The following is a 19,504-nucleotide window of genomic DNA, read 5'->3' as shown; positions in this document are numbered from 1 at the left end:
GGCTTACCCCTTATCCTTAGGCTGTGACCCCTGGTTCTGGACTTCCCCAACATTAGGGACATTCTTCCTGTATCTAAACTGTCCAATCCCGTCAGAATTTTATATGTTTCTATGAGATCCCCTCTCATTCTTCTAAAATCCAGAGAATATCCAGAGAGCCTAGTCGATCCTTCATGTGTCAGTCCTGTCATCCCGTGAATCAGTCTGGTGAACCTTCACTGCACTCCCTCAATAGCAAGAATGTCCTTCCTCAGATTAGGAGACCAAAACTGTATACAATATTCAAGGTGTGGCCTCACCAAGGCCCTGTACAACTGTAGTAAGACCTCCCTGCTCCTATACTCAAATCCTCTTGCTATGAAGGCCAACATGCCATTTGCCGCCTTCACCGCCTGCTGTACCTATATGCCAACTTTCAATGACTGATGTATCATGACACCCAGGTCTCGTTGCACCTCCCCTTTTACTAATCTGTCACCATTCATATAATCTGCCTTCCTGTATTTACCACCAAAGTGGATAACTTCACATTTATCTACATTATACCACATCTGCCATGTATTTACCCGTTCACCTAACCTGTCCAAGTTATCCTGCAGCCTCTTAGCACCCTTCTCACAGCTCACATTGCCACCCAGCTTAGTGTCATCTGTAAACTTGGAGAAATTACATTCAATTCCTTCGTCTAAATCATTAATGTATATTGTAAATAGCCGGGGTCCCAGCACTGAACCTTGCGGTACCCCACTAGTCACTGCCTGCCATTCTGAAAAGGACCCATTTATTCCTACTCTTTGCTTCCTGTCTGCCAACCAGTTCTCTATCCCCATCAATACATTACCCCCAATACCATGTGCTTTAATTTTGCACACTAATCTCTTGTGTGGGACCTTGTCAAAAGCCTTTTGAAAATATAAATACACCACATCCACTGGCTCCCCCTTGTCCACTCTACTAGTTACATCCTCAAAAAATTCTAGAAGATTTGTCGAGCATGATTTCCCTTTCATAAATCCATGCTGACTTGGACCGATCCTGTCACTGCTTTCCAAATGCGCTGTATTACATCTTTAATAAATTGATTCCAACATTTTCCCCACCACTAATGTCAGGCTGACCGGTCTATAATTCCCTGTTTTCTCTCTCCCTCCTTTTTTTAAAAAGTGGGGTTACATTAGCTACCCTCCAGTCCATAGGAACTGATTCAGAGTCTATTGAATGTTGGAAAATGACCACCAATGCATCCACTATTTCTGGGGCCACTGATTATGTGGTCAGTCCTGTAATGAGGTTTGAACTCTCAACCTTCTGACTTGTGCATGCTGCTGCTTCCCCTATAGTTACAGGATGATTCAGATATCATAACATATGCCTTTTTTATATGCTGTACTGAGCTTCTGATGTTGCTTCTATTGTTTTGTGAGTAGAAGATGTATTCTATAGTTTCCCTTTGTAAAAACATGTATTTTTTCCATACTAATTCAACCACATATCTGCAGCATAACTAAGACCGCATATTTCCACCTCCGTAACATCACCCGTCTCTGCCCTTGCCTCAGCTCACCTGCTGCTGAAACCCTCATCCATGCCTTTATTACATCTAGATTTGACTATTCCAACACTCTCCTGGCTGGCCTCCCACATTCTACCCTACGTAAACGAGAGGTGATCCAAAACTTGGCTGCCGTGTCCTAACTCGCACCAAGACCTGCTCACCCATCACCCCTGTGCTTGCTGACCTGCATTGGCTGGGTTAAGCAATGCCTCGATTTCAAAATTTTCATCCTTGTTTTCAAATCCAGGCAGGGGCAGAAACCAGCTTGAAGGATTCAAACATGGAGTTCCGGGAAAGATGGGCATGGATTTTGGAGGCAACAACACTTTCAAGGACCTTGGAGAGTAAAGGGAGGTTGGAGATGGGATGCTAGCTAGCAAGTTCAGTTGGGTCAAGCATTATTTTTTTTTTTGAGGAGAGGGGTGATGACCGCATTTGAAGGAGAGGAAGACCGTACCGAAGGAGAAAGTTAACCATGTCAGCTAACATGGGAGCCAAGAAAGGAAGTTGTATGGTTAGCAGTTTAGTAGGAAGTGGTCTCATGGACAAGATGAGCGTGGAGAGGTCAAGAAGGGAGATCAGAAAGAAACTAGTGAAAGATGTGAGTTTAGGGCTAGGACATGGGGGAGCCTCGGAGGAAATTTGGCCCGGTGGACTAGGAGAAGGAAGGGAACGCGCAGAGGCAGCTGAACACATGGTCTCAATCTTTGAGACAAAGAAGTCCATGAGCTCCTCACACTTGTTGCAGACGAGTGTGGTGGAGACAGGGGAGAGGGGTTTAAGAAGATGGTGAGCAGTAGAGAATAGTAGCCAGGTGTTATCTTTGCATTCCAGAATTATCCTGGAATAGTGAGCAGTTTTTGCAGACAAGATAATGCTTTATGTGGTCGAGCCAGATCTGAGGGTGAATGTCTGCCACATCCGTTCAATCTACACCCCTTGGACTTGAGGGAGCGAAGATCAAGGCTGTACCAGGAGGAACGGCCAGGGTGAGAGAGAGTAATGGTTTTAATAGGGACCAGGGCATCCAAGGTGGTGGTGAGGGTGTGGTTGTGCAGATCGGTGGCTGCAGAAATGTCATGGAGAGAGGCTGGACAGTTTGGAGTTGATAATTGCAGCTGTAAGAGATTGGAGAGTTTTTTTTCCAGGGGTGGACGCAGAAGGAAGTAGGGTTGGGAGGGGGAAGGTGGAGAGCAATACAAGGAAATGGTCAATGATGGCCTTATCTGTAATTGATACGGTAGGAATAGCGAGGCCACGAGAGATGGCAAGGTCAAAGGGGTGGCCGTGAATATGGGTTGAGGAATTCACATGGAGGGAGAGATTAAGGGAGGATAGGAAGGTGAACTCAGAGGAGAGAGAGCATGATGAATTGAGATCGAGGTTGAAATCACCAAGGATGAGAAGTCGTTCAGTGCAGAGGCTGAGGGAGGAAAGTAGTGAGGATATAGCTGTAATAAAAATGTTATCATACATGGGTGGGTGGTACAGAATGACAATTTTAAGTGAGAGGTGGAATAAGGTGAGATGTTCAAAGGAGGAGAAAGTGCTGGAGGAATAGAGGGACAGACCAAAGTATGATTTGGTGATGAGAGCCACACCACCACCACAGCGGTCTGGGTGGGGCAAATGGTGGAAGATATAGCCAGGTGGGGAGGCTTCATTTAAAAGTAAGATGTCATCATCCCTCAACCGAGTTTCCGTCAGGGCCATGATGTCGATGCAATCATCCACAATAAGCTCATGGATGGTAAGGGCCTTGTTCGCAAGTGAACGGATATTCTGCAAGGAGATCCGGAATGGCTAATCCACTGCCAGCATACACAGGGTCAGCGCTTGGAGGGATGAGTTGGACAGGGAGGAGATCGGCAAGGTTACCCCCCACCCCGAACAAGCTGGGCGGCGAGGTCGGTGAGAGTAGGATGAGACGGTTGGGGTTGCTACTCCTGAGGAGACAGCGACGAGTGCCACAGTGGGCCCTTCGGAGGATGCTAAGAGAGTCACAGAGGGAAACTGCAGGCTTATCTAAAAGCAAGTCGAACCTGAGAGTAGGAAGGTCGAAGAGTAATGAAGAGTTGGGGGAGGGATTTGGGAGGACATAGTATCCGAGAGAGGAGAGATGAAAGGTGGCATGACGACAGGAGAGACTGGTCAGGGAGGGAAAGGGAGAAAAGAAAAAACGGGTTAAGGAAGTGGAAATAGAAGTGAATGGCTGGAGTCCGAAGCAGCAGCCAAAATGCGCACGCAAATAAACAAGTTAACTACCAGTTGATCCCCTAGTGAAAATTTACTCCCAAGAATTTCATGAACACTTTTTCCAAGGACTATAGCATACAACTACATATATTTTTGAGCTGTTTTTGATTACATCTTTGTGAAGCACATCGGGACACTTTTCTATGTTAAAGACACTATATTAATGCAAGTTGTTGTTGTAGGCTTTGCAAGCAATCTGCTTGTGCCCTAAATGCTGGATTTCCAGGTTTGGCATGATGTAGCTTTTGGGAGGTAGGTTGCTAACAACTACCAACCACTGCTGGGTTTAACGCCACTTGCTATTTTTACATGTCCAAGGTGTAGAAATAGGCAAGATTAATGAAGCGGGAATACGAACGAAAAGCAACATTCATTTACGTAGTAGAGGTATTTCTTGGGGTAATCCCCATCACTAATCTGTGCAGATCAATCCTGATCCTTCTACAGTTAGTTGGGCTAGTTTTTTTGCCTTTACTTCTATCTTTTGCAGGTCACTATGGTTCAGTTACTATAGAAGTATTATTGATGCAAAAGGAACGAGCTAGGGATTATAGGTAAAAGTATGATATATCTATTACTGAAACATGACTGAAAGAAGTGCAGGAATGGCAGCTCAATATTCCTGGTTGCAGGGTTTTCAGACAAGATAGAGAGGGGGATAAAGGAGGGGGGGGGGGTCGTAATATTGATTAAATAAATAATTACAGCTGAGAGGAGAGATAATATGTTAAAAGGATCATCAAATGAGGCCATATGGGTTGAACTGAAGAACAAATAAGGGGCAATTGCATTGCACTGCTGGGAGTGTACTATAAATCCCCAAATAGTCAGAGGGCGATAGAAGAGCAAATATGTAGGCTAATTGTTTTTAGCCAATACGTAGCAAGCCCAACAAGAGAGGAGGCTACGGACCAAGAGCTGGAAAGTGGGATTAGGCTGGATAGCTTTTTCAGCCAGCACAGACATGAATGGCCTCCTTCTGTGCCATAAATATCTATGATTCTGTGAAAACCTAACAATGGTTTCCCCTACAAATGTTAATTTGTTGTCTCCTACCTCTTGGATTTGGGTAAAACAGCCCCCTAGGGCCTAAAGATAAGGATTTTTGAAGCAGGCTGTGAAGTGACACTTTCACCAGTAATAGTCCTTTGCAGTCTAGAATATGCAAACCAAGAAAATAATGGCTGCTGATGTTCTATAGATTCTGTAACATGAAATGCATATTTTCAGTTGTTATTTTTGTCTTCCAGAGTTTATCGCACTGTGAACTGATCACAGACGATGGTATCCATCACCTAAGCAACAGTCCATGTGGCCATGAAAGACTTCAGGTTGTAGAACTAGACAACTGTCCCCTCATCACTGATGTGACACTTGAACATCTGAAGAGCTGTCACAACCTGGAGAGAATAGAATTGTACGACTGTCAGCAAGTCACTCGGGCAGGAATCAAAAGAATAAGGGTAAAGAACGACTTTGGCTCAGCTTTATTTTTGGCTAGAGGTGTGTATAAGAAACAAAGAAAAATTGAAGCATATTTGTTGGGCTGAGGAGTAAATGCAACACTTGGTAAGGTACCAGGTATGTCCTAGGTTTGATGTCTGTCTGACCCATGTTAGCTGATCTGAGCAGGGCAACAGAAAGTGTGCTACTGCATTAACTGAACTGGAAAGGGGAAAACAAATGAGCTGCTTCTCATTTCTATCAAGTGACCCTTGCCAGCTTGTGTATACATCGGGTGAGGAGAGAATTAGACTCAGCAGCGATATTGTCTGTGGTTAAATACATGTAAAAAGGAAACTTGCCTGTACATATTTTTGTAAATGCTGAATTCCGACTTTTTAATATGTGCAGTGTAGGGAAACTGACAGAAAACGAAGATGAGAGGCTTTTCTGCAACTTAACAGCAACTCTTTTGATTTTCTGTTGCAAGAAATGTCGAATACCTATTTTCTATATTGGATTTCAGCTCCTTTTGCTTATACCCATATGTAGGCCTAAGCAGAAAGAGATTTTTTTTTTTAGCACTTCAAAACACTTTTTCAGTGATTATGTTTTGACTCATTGGCCTTAATTTTTATGGGGCTGGGGGAGGGGGGGGGGGGGAGAGAGAGGAAGGTGCACGCGAGCCAGATAGCAGGCAGTGAACCCAGACGTGGGCCTCATTTAAATAAAACCTCCTAGAATCCAGCCTGACACCTGGCCAGGCAACTAACAGATTTCAGGAAGATCATGCTTAACAAACCTGGAGTCCTTTGAGGATGTTGCTCCTAAAATGAGCTTGAAATTGCGCTGGTTATTCTACATAAAATCTTCTATGAACCGGTACAATCGAGCAGCGTTCTAGAATGTTTTTTTCCTTTCCATTTAAAAAGTATTCCTTCATGTATTTAAGTGTAGTAACCTGGTGTAGTAATGCAGCTGAAAAGGGGGTTTTCACCAAAAATAAAATTATTAATGAGTGTCCAGTCCTTGACCTGAGAAACCAGAATTAAAATCACTGAAAACGAATTTTTTTTTAAACTATACTGAACCATTTAATAGTTTTACTGGTCAGTTTCTTAGTAAATTCAATATATTTTGATACAAAAAAACTTCTAAACCTTCATGGAGTATTATGTCCCCTACATTTTTACAGATCTGTTTGGCACATTTTTCAAGAAAGTTGCGAATATAATTTAAAAACATTTTAACATGGGAATGCTCAACATTACAATTCCTTCAGAATCAGCTGAATCAGAATCATAGACATATGCAACAGCTCTTTAAAGCGCATCCATTTCCATAGTGCTGACATAGTCTCTGCTTCAATCACTAACTCTAGTAGTGCATTCCACAACCTCTGTAAAACAGTTTTTCCTGTTCTCTATCCTAAACAGCTTACATCAATGTCCCCTTGTTTAGACCCACCAATCATTGGAAACAGTCTGGGGTTGTACGCCTAAGAAAATGTGCGCAATTTGAATAGCCTTCCCAAACCAACGCCATCTCGTGATTTCGATCTGGGGGTGTGGCCAGTGCTGTGGGCGGGACCTGATTCGAGCAAACTGAATCTTGAACCAGCGTAAAAGATCGCGAAAAGCACAAACGCATGTGATTTTGGGTGAAACTCGTGACTTTTAAATTTTCTCTGATCTTTTGCATTAATTTGGCAAATTCTGCCTGGATTACGCTGATGTAACTAGAGGAATCTCAACCCCAGACTGTTTCCAATGATTGGTGGGTCTAAACAAGGGGACATTGATGTAAGCTGTTTAGGATAGAGAACAGGATAAACTGTTTTACACAGAGTTGTGGAATGCACTACTAGAGTTAGTGATTGAAGCAGAGACTATGTCAGCACTATGGAAATGGATGCGCTTTAAAGAGCTGTTGCATATGTCTATGATTCTGATTCAGCTGATTCTGAAGGAATTGTAATGTTGAGCATTCCCATGTTAAAATGTTTTTAAATTATATTCGCAACTTTCTTGAAAAATGTGCCAAACAGATCTGTAAAAATGTAGGGGACATAATACTCCATGAAGGTTTAGAAGTTTTTTTGTAACTGAATAAGGAGTGTATTGCTCCTTTTGATCCTAATAATTTACTCCTTATGCTATATGTGTTCACTTGAGTATGCTTTCTGTGATTCTGTGATCCAGTGACCCACATTCCTGCAGCACAATCCAAAACCTGAGATGCAAGTTTGCTTTGTCCTTCTGTGTTCATGCATTTTGTGATCAGGCCATGGCCTGGTAATTATTAGTTAGTACTTCAATTTTCCTGCTTTTTAGTTAAGACATTTGTGGGGGAAGATTTCCACTGTTGTCTATTTATAGTAAAATTGTAAGCCGGTGTATAAAAATAATTTACATTTTTACCATAAATAGTGAACAAATATTTGCCATGATCCCCAAATAAGAACTGTTCTGAGTGATTGCATTGCGAGAAAAATGCAATACTGAGACTAACCAAAACTGGAGTAATGACCTTTATTCATTATTCAGAAGGATCATATAGCTAAATTTGGATCACTCGTGCACCTACCAAAAAAAAACGAAAATAAAAGCTTCCTGGGCCATTTTCCGAGAGGCCACTGGTTAGGCCACTCTATGCCTAGTACAAATGGGTGAAGCGTGCAGTGCATGCTCCACCCATTCATACTTGAAAACTGAAGTCAAGGTCCTACAACAGGCGTGGGACCTCAATTTGCATATTTAAGTCGCCTCCTGTTGGTTTTATGCGATGGGATGATCACTCATTTTCAGTTCTACCTGAACATTGCATCAAGCAGGCTTTGGGCGTCCGAGGTCCCCCTTCCCCTAATTTTTCAATTGCTTGCTGCTTGTATTTCAGGCGAGAAACAGGTGGTCAGCATTTGAAAATTGCCCCCAATGTGCAAAGACAATGATGGACTCCTGTAGCCAAATAGCCTGGGATTCCCACTACCCTGGCTCGCATATAAAAAGCGACCAGTTGGATGAAATATCAGAGCAGAGGGCTGTTGACACCTTTGGAATCTCAACATTAGTTGCTGTATTCAGGGAGGAAGGGCAAGGAGGAAAAATTGGAGTAGAGAGAAAACCAATGCAACAGAAAAAGTATTTGTTCAGGTAAGCTTGAGAAATGACGTGCTTTATAGAAGCCATACGAGGTTGAGAGGATGCAGAAAAGTGCACGTACAAAAGGAAGCAAGTATGCATGAGATGGAAAGAAAAGTAAAAATAAATGTGATAAAGAAAAGCCACAAGAAAGTGTATACTGGGAATGTGTAAGGGTAGCTATAGAAGAAAAGGTGACCAGTGTATTACTTTGTTTCCTGTCTTGCCCTTTCATATTAATCTTTATCTTCACTTTAATATTTTCCATCAGTGTTGTGCACTGTTGTACATTTTCCCACATGGCAGCAGTTTTTTTTGTCAACCATTTGTAATTCTTTCATAAATCTTCATACAGCTCAGTTTCCTTTTCTAGTGCAGAGACCCTCTGTATTATTTATTATAGTGCAAAACATGGATTCAAAGATTCAATAAATGCCACTAAATTCAAAAATGTTCCATGTTGCTGTGAAAATTTTCAGTTTTCTTTACATTGACATGTTACAATACATTACTAACTCTTATGTAATTTAAAAGCCTTGTATGCACAGCCAGATTCTTGATTCTGGCATCTTATGTCTTCTGGAGGGTGATGCTTTAGATTCTTTCAGTGTGAATTGGCACCGTGGTACAGGAGGCCATTCAAGAGGGGGAGCAATTAAAAATGTGGTAGTGGTCAGGGATAGTATAGTCGGGGATGGATACTGTTCTCTGCAGCCGCGACTGGGAGTCCTGAAGGCTGTGTTGCCTGCCCGGCGCCAGGGTTAAGGACATCTTGCGGCTGTTGGAGTGGAGGATTGTGGTCTAAGTAGGAACCAATGACATAGGTAGAATTAGGAATGAGGTTCTGCTGAGAGACTTTGAGGAGTTAGGGTACAAATTAGAAAGCAGAACCTCAAAGGTAATCTCTGGATTACTATCTAAGCCACACACAATTTGGCATAGAGACAAACAGATTAGAGTTTCAAATGCGTGGGAGTTAGAGGTTTCAATTCATGGGGCAATGGCACCAGTACCTAGGGAAAGATGGAGCTGTTCCATTGGGAAGGACTCCAATTGAACCAGGCTGGGACCCTGGCGACTCAAATAACTCGGGCGGTACATAGTGCTTTAAGTTAATCAGAGGGAGGGTTCAGATAAAGATACATTTATAAGTCTGAAGAGCAGAGTAGCGATTTGGGTAAAATCCTGTGTCAGGAAGGGACATAAGAGTTTAATAATGGTAATAGGGCATTAGTGACTAAGGCCACATCAGGGAAAAACAGTTAAAAGCTAAAATGAAAGGCACTCTATCTAAATGCACAAAGCATTTGTAACAAGACAGATCAATTCATGGCATAAATGGGTTTGATCTAGTAGCCATTACTGTGACGTGGTTTCAGAGTGACTACGGTTAGGAACTAAATATTCCAGAGAATATATTGTCATTCCTTCATTATCACTGGGTCAAAATCCTGGAATTCCTTCACCACACAGACTCCAGCGATTCAAGAAGGCAGCTCACCACCACCACCACCTCGAGGGCAGTTATGGATGGGTAATAAACTGTGGTCTTACTGGTGACGCCCACATCCAGGAATTAATTTAAAAAAAAAAGGATTATTGACTTTTAGAAAAGATAGGCAAAATGGAAAAAGAGGTGGTGTAGCCCTGATAATGAAGTGAGATAAAGGCAGTAGGGAGAAAGGATCTTCGCACAGAAAATCAGGATGTAGAAAAAGTATGGGTGGAGCTATGAAATAACACAGGGCAGAAAACACTGGTGGGAGTAAATCAGGAACATAAAAAGTAGAGTAGGCCATACGGCCCCTCGAGCCTGCTCCGCCATTCAATAAGGTCTTGGCTGATCATCGACTCCAACTCCTCTTTCCCACCCGATCTCCATATCTCTCGATTCCCCTGGAGTCCAAAAATCTATATCTAAGTCTTGAATATACTCAAAGACTTAGCATCCACAGCCCTCTGACAGATAATTCTAAAGATTCACAATACTCTTGAATGAAGAAATTCCTCCTCACAGTCTTAAATTGCCGACCCATTATCCTGAGACTATGCCCCATAGTTCTAGACACTTCAGCCAGGGGAAACAACCTCTCAGCATCTACCCTGTCAATCTCCTTCAGAATCTTGTATGTTTCAGTGAGATCACCTCTCATTCTTCTAAACTCCAGAGTATAGAAACATAGAAAATAGGTGCAGGAGTAGGCCATTCGGCCCTTCTAGCCTGCACCACCATTCAATGAGTTCATGGCTGAACATTCAACTTCAGTACCCCATTCCTGCTTTCTCGCCATACCCCTTGATCCCCCTAGTAGTAAGGACCTCATCTAACTCCTTTTTGAATATATTTAGTGAATTGGCCTCAACAACTTTCTGTGGTAGAGAATTCCACAGGTTCACCACTCTCTGGGTGAAGAAGTTCCTCCGCATCTCGGTCCTAAATGGCTTACCCCTTATCCTTAGACTGTGACCTCTGGTTCTGGACTTCCCCAACATTGGGAACATTCTTCCTGCATCTAACCTGTCTAACCCCGTCAGAATTTTATATGTTTCTATGAGGTCCCCTCTCATTCTTCTGAACTCCAGTGAATACAAGCCCAGTTGATCCAGTCTTTCTTGATAGGTCAGTCCCGCCATCCCGGGAATCAGTCTGGTGAACCTTCGCTGCACTCCCTCAATAGCAAGAATGTCCTTCCTCAGGTTAGGAGACCAAAACTGTACACAATACTCCAGGTGTGGCCTCACCAATGCCCTGTAGAACTGTAGCAACACCTCCCTGCCCCTGTACTCAAATCCCCTTGCTATGAAGGCCAACATGCCATTTGCTTTCTTAACCGCCTGCTGCACCTGCATGCCAACCTTCAATGACTGATGTACCATGACACCCAGGTCTCTTTGCACCTCCCCTTTTCCTAATCTGTCACCATTCAGATAATAGTCTGTCTCTCTGTTTTTACCACCAAAGTGGATAACCTCACATTTATCCACATTATACTTCATCTGCCATGCATTTGCCCACTCACCTAACCTATCCAAGTCGCTCTGCAGCCTCACAGCAGCCTCCTCGCAGCTCACACTGCCACCCAACTTAGTGTCATCTGCAAATTTGGAGATACTACATTTAATCCCCTCATCTAAATCATTAATGTACAGTGTAAACAGCTGGGGCCCCAGCACAGAACCTTGCGGTACCCCACTAGTCACTGCCTGCCATTCTGAAAAGTACCCATTTACTCCTACTCTTTGCTTCCTGTCTGACAACTAGTTCTCAATCCATGTCAGTACACTACCCCCAATCCCATGTGCTCTAACTTTGCACATCAATCTCTTGTGTGGGACCTTGTCGAACGCCTTCTGAAAGTCCAAATATACCACATCAACTGGTTCTCCCTTATCCACTCTACTGGAAACATCCTCAAAAAATTCCAGAAGATTTGTCAAGCATGATTTCCCTTTCACAAATCCATGCTGACTTGGACCTATCATGTCACCTCTTTCCAAATGCACTGCTATGACATCCTTAATAATTGATTCCATCATTTTACCCACTACCGATGTCAGGCTGACCGGTCTATAATTCCCTGTTTTCTCTCTCCCTCCTTTTTTAAAAAGTGGGGTTACATTGGCTACCCTCCACTCCATAGGAACTGATCCAGAGTCAATGGAATGTTGGAAAATGACTGTCAACGCATCCACTATTTCCAAGGCCACCTCCTTAAGTACTCTGGGATGCAGTCCATCAGGCCCTGGGGATTTATCGGCCTTCAATCCCATCAATTTCCCCAACACAATTTCCCGGCTAATAAGGATTTCCCTCAGTTCCTCCTCCTTACTAGACCCCCCGACCCCTTTTATAACCGGAAGGTTGTTCGTGTCCTCCTTCGTGAATACCGAACCAAAGTACTTGTTCAATTGGTCCGCCATTTCTTTGTTCCCCGTTATGACTTCCCCTGATTCTGACTGCAGAGGACCTACGTTTGTCTTTACTAACCTTTTTCTCTTTACATATCTATAGAAACTTTTGCAATCCGTCTTAATGTTCCCTGCAAGCTTCTTCTCATACTCCATTTTCCCTGCCCTAATCAAACCCTTTGTCCTCCTCTGCTGAGTTCTAAATTTCTCCCAGTCCCCAGGTTCGCTGCTATTTCTGGCCAATTTGTATGCCACTTCCTTGGCTTTAATACTATCCCTGATTTCCCTTGATAGCCACGGTTGAGCCACCTTCCCTTTTTTATTTTTATGCCAGACAGGAATGTACAATTGTTGTAGTTCATCCATGCGGTCTCTAAATGTCTGCCATTGCCCATCCACAGTCAACCCCTTAAGTATCATTCGCCAATCCATCCCAGCCAATTCATGCCTCATACCTTCAAAGTTAGCCTTCTTTAAGTTCTGGACCATGGTCTCTGAATTAACTGTTTCATTCTCCATCCCAATGCAGAATTCCACCATATTATGGTCACTCTTCCCCAAGGGGCCTCGCACAACGAGATTGCTAATTAATCCTCTCTCATTACATAACACCCAGTCTAAGATGGCCTCCCCCCTAGTTGGTTCCTCGACATATTGGTCTAAAAAACCATCCCTTATGCACTCCAGAAAATCCTCCTCCACCGTATTGCTTCCAGTTTGGTTAGCCCAATCTACGTGCATATTAAAGTCACCCATTATAACTGCTGCACCTTTATTGCACGCACCCCTAATTTCATGTTTGATGCCCTCCCCAACATCACTACTACTGTTTGGAGGTCTGTACACAACTCCCACTAACGTTTTTTGCCCTTTGGTGTTCTGCAGCTCTACCCATATAGATTCCACATCATCCAAGCTAATGTCCTTCCTAACTATTGCCTTAATCTCCTCCTTAACCAGCAATGCTACCCCACCTCCTTTTCCTTTTATTCTATCCTTCCTGAATGTTGAATACCCCTGGATGTTGAGTTCCAAGCCCTGATCATCCTGGAGCCACGTCTCCGTAATCCCAATCACATCATATTTGTTAACATCTATTTGCACAGTTAATTCATGCACCTTATTGCGGATACTCCTTGCATTAAGACACAAAGCCTTTAGGCTTGTTTTTTTAACACCCTCTGTCCTTTTAGAATTTTGCTGTACAATGGCCCATTCTACACAATCTCTCATTATTGGACAGCCATTGAACCTTCGTTGCACCGCCTCCAAAGCAAGTATATCCTTCCTTGGATAAGGAGACCAAAACTGTCCACGGTACTCCAGGTGTGATCTCACCAAGGCGCTGTACAATTGTAGCAGAACTTTCTTACTCTTGTACTCCAACCCCTTGCAATAAAGGCCAACATGCCATCTGCCTTCCTGATTGGTTGCTGTACCTGTTGCTAACTTTCTGTGTTTCTTGCATGAGGACACCCAAATCTCGCTCAACACCAAGTTTCTTGCCATTTAAAAAATAGTGTTTTTCTATTCTTACCAAAGTGAATAGCCTCACACTTCTCTACATTATACTCCATCTCCCACCTTACTGCCCACTAGCTTAACCTGTCTATATCCCTTTGCAGACTTTCTGTTGTCCTCACAGCTGACTTTCCCACCTAGCTTTGTAACGTCAACAAACTTGGATACTATCAGTCCCTTCATCTAGGTCATTAATATAGATTGTAAATAGCTGAGGCCCCAGCACTGATCCTTGCGGCACCCCACTAGTTACAATCTTCCAACTTGAAAATGACCCATTTATTCCTCTGTTTTCTGTCCGTTAACTAATCCTCTATCCATGCTACTACATTACCTCCAATTCCATGAGTCCTTATATTGTGTAATAACCTTTTATGTAGTGCCTTTTGGAAATTAGAGGAGCATGTGACATGGGTAATGCAATAATTGTGGGGGACATTAATCTTCTTATAGACTGGGCAAATCAAATTGGCAAAAGTAGCTTGGAGGATGAATTCATGGAATGCATTCAAGAGCTTTCTAGAACAATATGTTGAGGAACCTATCTGGGAACAGGCTATTTTAGATCTAGTATTGTGTAATGAGACACGGTTAATTAGTAATCTCAAAGTAAAGGATCCTCTGGGGAAAAAGCTATTAAAATATGATAGAAATGTATGTTAAGTTTGAGAGTGATGTAGTAAGTCTGAAGCTTAGGGTCTTAAATTTATACGTAGCCAATTACGGAGGTATGAGAGGCGATTTGGCTGAAGTAGATTGGGAAATTAATTAAAATATGACAGTAGACAAGCAATGGCAAACATTTAAAGAAATAATTCATAATTTTCAATGAATATACATTCCCTTGTGGAATAAAAACTCCACTGGAAAAGTGGTACAGCCATGGCTAACTAAAGCAGTTAAGGACAGTATTTAATTAAAAGAATGTTGCCAAAAAGAGTAGTAAGCCTGAGGATTGGGAAATTTTTAAAAATCAGCAGAAGATGACCCAAGAAATTAATGAAGGGGGGTGGGAATTAGAATATGAAAGCAAACAAGCAAGAAATATAGGGCCCAAGTTTCGGGCTGCGCCTAGAACGGCACAGCCCCGACCTGGACGCCCGTTTTTGGCGCCCGAAAGTGCGCCTAAAAAATACCTGCAGATTCTCCGGCTCCCTGCAGGTCGTTTGGAGCTCGGCGCAGCGCAGCACGAGCTGTGGGGGGCCGAGCCAGGTCCCTGTGCTGAAATCGGTGCCGGGAACTCTGCACAGGCGTGCTACAGTGGGCGCGCATGTGCAGTAGCTCCAGGCGCCCGAAACTGTGTGGGAGGGGCCCCACGCAGCCCCTAGCCCTGGCCGAATGGCCTCACTGGGGCTGCGAGGATCAGGCTGCACCTCCCTCGTCCAGCTCCTGTTCTGTTCTGGCTCCAGCTGGCTCTCTCAAACCCCCCCCCCCCCCCCGCTCCCGCTCCGGACTCCCCCCCCCCCCCCCCCCCCAAGCTCCTGCTCCGCTCACCCACGGACCCCCCCCCCACCCCTCCAGCTTCCGCTCCGACAACGACCCCCCCCCCCCCCCAGCTTGCGCTCTCCCCGGCCACCTACCTTTTAACTCCTTCGGAGGGGCCCGCACGCACATCCGGCATCTTGCTGGGGGCGGGCCCCACCCGAAGACTTGGGCCCGGCTTCTTCACGTCAGCCAGGCCCGTTCAGCCTCCTCCCTCTCCTCTCCCCCTCCCTCCCTCTCCCCTCCCTCCCTCCCTTCCCTCTCCTCCTCCTCCCTCTACCCCTCCCTCCCTCTTCCCCCCTCCCCTCCTCCTCTTCCACTCCCCTCCTCCTCCCTCCCTCCCCCCCTCTCTCTCTCTTTCTCTCCTCTCCCTCCCTCCCTCTCCTCTCCTCGGTGTCAGAAACACATCGGCACTGACAGACAGCGAGAGAGACACTGACACTGACAGAGAGTGAGAGAGAGACACACACACACACTGGGGGGAGCACTGTCCCAGCACGCTGTTGGAGGGCTCCCGGTGCTGCAGTCGGTGAGTAGAAATGTTTTTATTTATTTTATTTTTTAATTTTTTATTATTTTTTTTGATTGGTTGATTTATTGATGTATTTATCATTTATTATTGATGATGGCTCTTTATTTATCATTTATTATTGATGATGGCTCTTTATTTGTAAAATTGAAGTGTTTAATGTTTGTAAACTTCCCTTTAAACCCCCCCCCCCATTCCCTCCGCCTGATTTGTAACCTACGCCTGATTTTCTAAGTATAGACAAGGTTTTTCTGAGCGTACAAAAATCTACACTCACTCCATTCTAAGTTAGTTTGGAGTAAGTTTTCACTGCCTAAACTTTCAAAACGGGCGTAAGTGGCTGGACACGCCCCCTTTTGAAAAAAAAATCTGTTCCAAACTGAAACTGTTCTAACTGACTAGAACTGGAGCAAATTAAATGCCAAGAATTGCAATTTCTAAGATACTCCATTCTAAACCAGTTGCTCCAAAAAAACAGGAGCAACTTGGGCCCATAAAAACAGCTTTTACAAGTATGTAAAAAGAGATTAGTGAAAGTAAATGTGGGTCCCTTGGAGCCAGAGAAAGGAGACATTATAATGGAGTATAAAGAAATGACAGATGTTAAACAAGTCCAAGGTTGGAATTTCTGATCATGCCTGCAAACTTAAACTTTTATAATGGAGAAACAAATTGTTGGAAACACTGAAAATGTTTTGCTCTCTCTCCACTCTCTTTCTAGGCCCATCTACCAGACATTAAGGTTCATGCTTACTTCGCCCCAGTTACCCCTCCACCTTCAGTGGGTGGCAGCGGACAACGACTCTGCAGATGCTGCATCATCCTTTGACATGAGGCTTTGAGTTAAAGAAATACTGGGTTAAAGTGAGTTGTTCCTGCACTGGTGATCTTGAGACTCCTAATTGGGGTAAAGCTCTTGGGAGAAATCACTACACAACATGATTACCTAACTCCAAGTCAATCTTAATGAAAATAGCAAGGATAATGGAGAATGGTATAAATTTTGACCAAGAGTTAATGGGAGGGTTTGGGGTCTGTGAGTATAGAATAAAACCCCATCCATATTGATAATGCTTCCATTTAAAGTCCAATACAAATCCTACGTCCTCCCACCTGCCCTCCCCAACTGTTACCTTCAAAATGATGACTATAACGTGCTGTGTTCAGTAATGATGCAGACTGCTTCACTAGCCAATTGCATTATAATGTGTCAGGCATTTGAATATGCATGTAGCTGACAAAGCCAAATTGGTTAATGGGCCCCAAGCCTATTGAAAGTTGTAAAGTTTGGGATCATTCTTTTATTTCTATACATGTAGCTGTGATAGTAAAGGAAAGATCTTTGTTTGGCAGCAGTTAGGTTGATATAGTAATGAAACTGCACTTTTTACATTAGGTCAGACATTTTCAATACATTTTACTTGATTTGATGACGACATGTGCTGGACATCTTGTTTGAGCGGGATACAAATCAGTAGTACTTTTCTGTGAAAACATAATCTATTGTGTATCTAAAGTGGCTTGTGATATTTAACTTGATCTGACTATGAATAAGGCATGATTGTTTCTAAGATTAAAGCCGATTTTAAAACTCCATCTGCATATCCCAGTAAAAGTGTAATTTTGGGATTAAGAATAAAAGGCTATATATACACAGTGGTCAGAGAATGTTTCTGTTTTCTGTCCATTTTTATGGAGGGGCACTTTACAAGTCTTTCTACAGCAGGAGTAGAAAATTCACATTAACACCCGACAGAATCAGATTAGAATTTATTTCATCTAAATTTACCTGGGGGAAAAAGGACCTTTTGTTTTAAATCTTTTGGTGAAAAAACAGAAAATATATGTCCAAAATATGAATAATGTACAAGTTGGAATTTGACGCACACAACTTGATTCTTATCAATTGTGTTTATAACTTTACTGTAAGTCTTTTACAATCATACCACTAAAATGTAATTTTAAAAAATGGAATAAAATGATAATTACAGTTTCCTTGTCTAGCATTTCTCTACAATGAAATTCAGCACGTCATCAAACCTGATGGAAATCCAAATTTACTGTAACCTTCAAGGGAACCAATAACTTAAAATCTGAATCTGGAGTTAAATTGCATCTTAAAGTTTTAATTATGGGTGTGGCTGTTACATGAATAACCACAATGATTTAATGACACAGGATAACAACAGGTTTGATATCAATATTTAATGTGTATTTTCAGTGAGTGACATTCCAGTTCTAATGTAATCAAAAATATTAATTTAACATTCTTGTACTGTATCATTAACTATCATGCATTTTTAGATTGCTATGTTCTCATTAATTTCTATAACTGCAGCAAATTGTTATTCAATCAAATGTTTTGTGCACTGCGTTAGATTTACACGATTTATTTAGCCACTAGCCACATCTGGTTAATTGGGAATCCAGGTGTGGCTAATTACATTTCTGATTAGTAAATAAAGAGAAATAGGTACTGTTGAGCATGTGATCTCAATACTCATTTGCACGGCGTATGCATGTGAACTTCAATCTTTGTGTGTTTGTTGGTAAAATGGTAAGATGAAAAGCAGTGTGCGAGTGTTTTTTGATCATTTGTGAGTGCTTTACTTCCTTGGTTACCAAATAGTGGTAGATGTTTAAGTAACTATGCACATAAAGTACATTTAGCTGTATTGTATGAGTGCATGTAAGGTGTTTTCTACTAAAATGCATAATGCATGTGGCTAAAATGGTGTGCAAATCAGATAAATCGTAGGTGCGTTGCATTTGATTTTCTAATCTGTGCTGTGGCATGGGTGAGACTCACAAAATCTACTACTTAACTCAAAGCTCCCAGGCTATTCAGTCGAAAAACAAATACCACACTGACGCAATTCATGATACAAGTGATGAGATTTAAAAACAATGTTCAGTCCTTACACCATTTTTAGGTTAAATATAAGCTCCGACAACTAATAAAATATATTGCTGGGATGGGAAGAGGTGAGGTGTGAATATTGGTCCACTTTTGAAGTTGTATATTTCTAAGCTGAGGGCCATTGCTCTTTTTTAAAAAAAAAACACAAACCAGTCTTGTAAGAGTCCAACTTGGAATAACTGAAGTGGAGAAAGCTCTGCCAAGCTGAAATAAAAATGCTGGCAATGGGTAAATATTGCAAGTTGAGTAACTCCTGATTAAAAGGGACTAAATAATCACTACCACAAATTGTTAATCAATCAATCAAATGATTAATGTATTGCAATTCCGAGCTGGGTTCAGTCAGTGTGGATGTATTTTTGAATGAGTCTTGTACAAACAGCCCTGAAATGTATTCTCATCAATAGAAGTTGCAGTAATTAAAATATTGCAATGTCAGATGTTAATTATAACAATATTGAATAGTGGATATATTGTCCATTTTTCTTTGCCTCCTATCTCAACCCATTCACTGCTGAAACCCTTGTCATTTCCAGACTCAATGGGGTAGATCTTGAAAGGTGCAATAGTATAAAACAGGTGGTAGGAAGTTGGCAGCCCATTCCACCTTAAGACCCTTCTTATTATCCAGCTCTATAGGATGTAGTATATTTGGATTTCCAAAAGACATTTAATAAGGTGCTACATAGAAGCATAGAAAATAAGTGCAGGAGTAGGCCATGCGGCCCTTCGAGCCTGCACCACCATTC

At 42.5% G+C, this 19,504-nt stretch overlaps 1 protein-coding gene across 11 annotated transcripts in view; it reads left to right on the top strand.

The window, feature by feature from the left end:
* Positions 1-19,504, top strand: part of LOC139273318 (F-box/LRR-repeat protein 2) — a 334,467-nt gene that overhangs the window by 268,785 nt on the left and 46,178 nt on the right. For 9 of the 11 annotated variants that reach the window (XR_011595064.1, XR_011595065.1, XR_011595062.1 and 6 more), the window contains 2 exons: positions 5,062-5,274; positions 16,557-16,699. Coding sequence is in view for 2 of the 11 variants with exons in the window: in XM_070890121.1 (XP_070746222.1) it covers positions 5,062-5,274; positions 16,557-16,664 (321 nt within the window). In the remaining 9 variants the exon portion in view is untranslated. Of the gene's footprint in view, positions 1-5,061; positions 5,275-16,556; positions 18,391-19,504 lie in introns of those variants that run through there. The other 2 variants (XR_011595063.1, XM_070890111.1) reach the window with 2 other exon arrangements.

Source organism: Pristiophorus japonicus, chromosome 1, assembly GCF_044704955.1.
Source record: "Pristiophorus japonicus isolate sPriJap1 chromosome 1, sPriJap1.hap1, whole genome shotgun sequence".
Taxonomy (NCBI): domain Eukaryota; kingdom Metazoa; phylum Chordata; class Chondrichthyes; family Pristiophoridae; genus Pristiophorus; species Pristiophorus japonicus.
The sequence above is the reverse complement of the archived record's forward strand: the minus strand, read 5'-3'. Positions and strand labels throughout refer to the sequence as shown.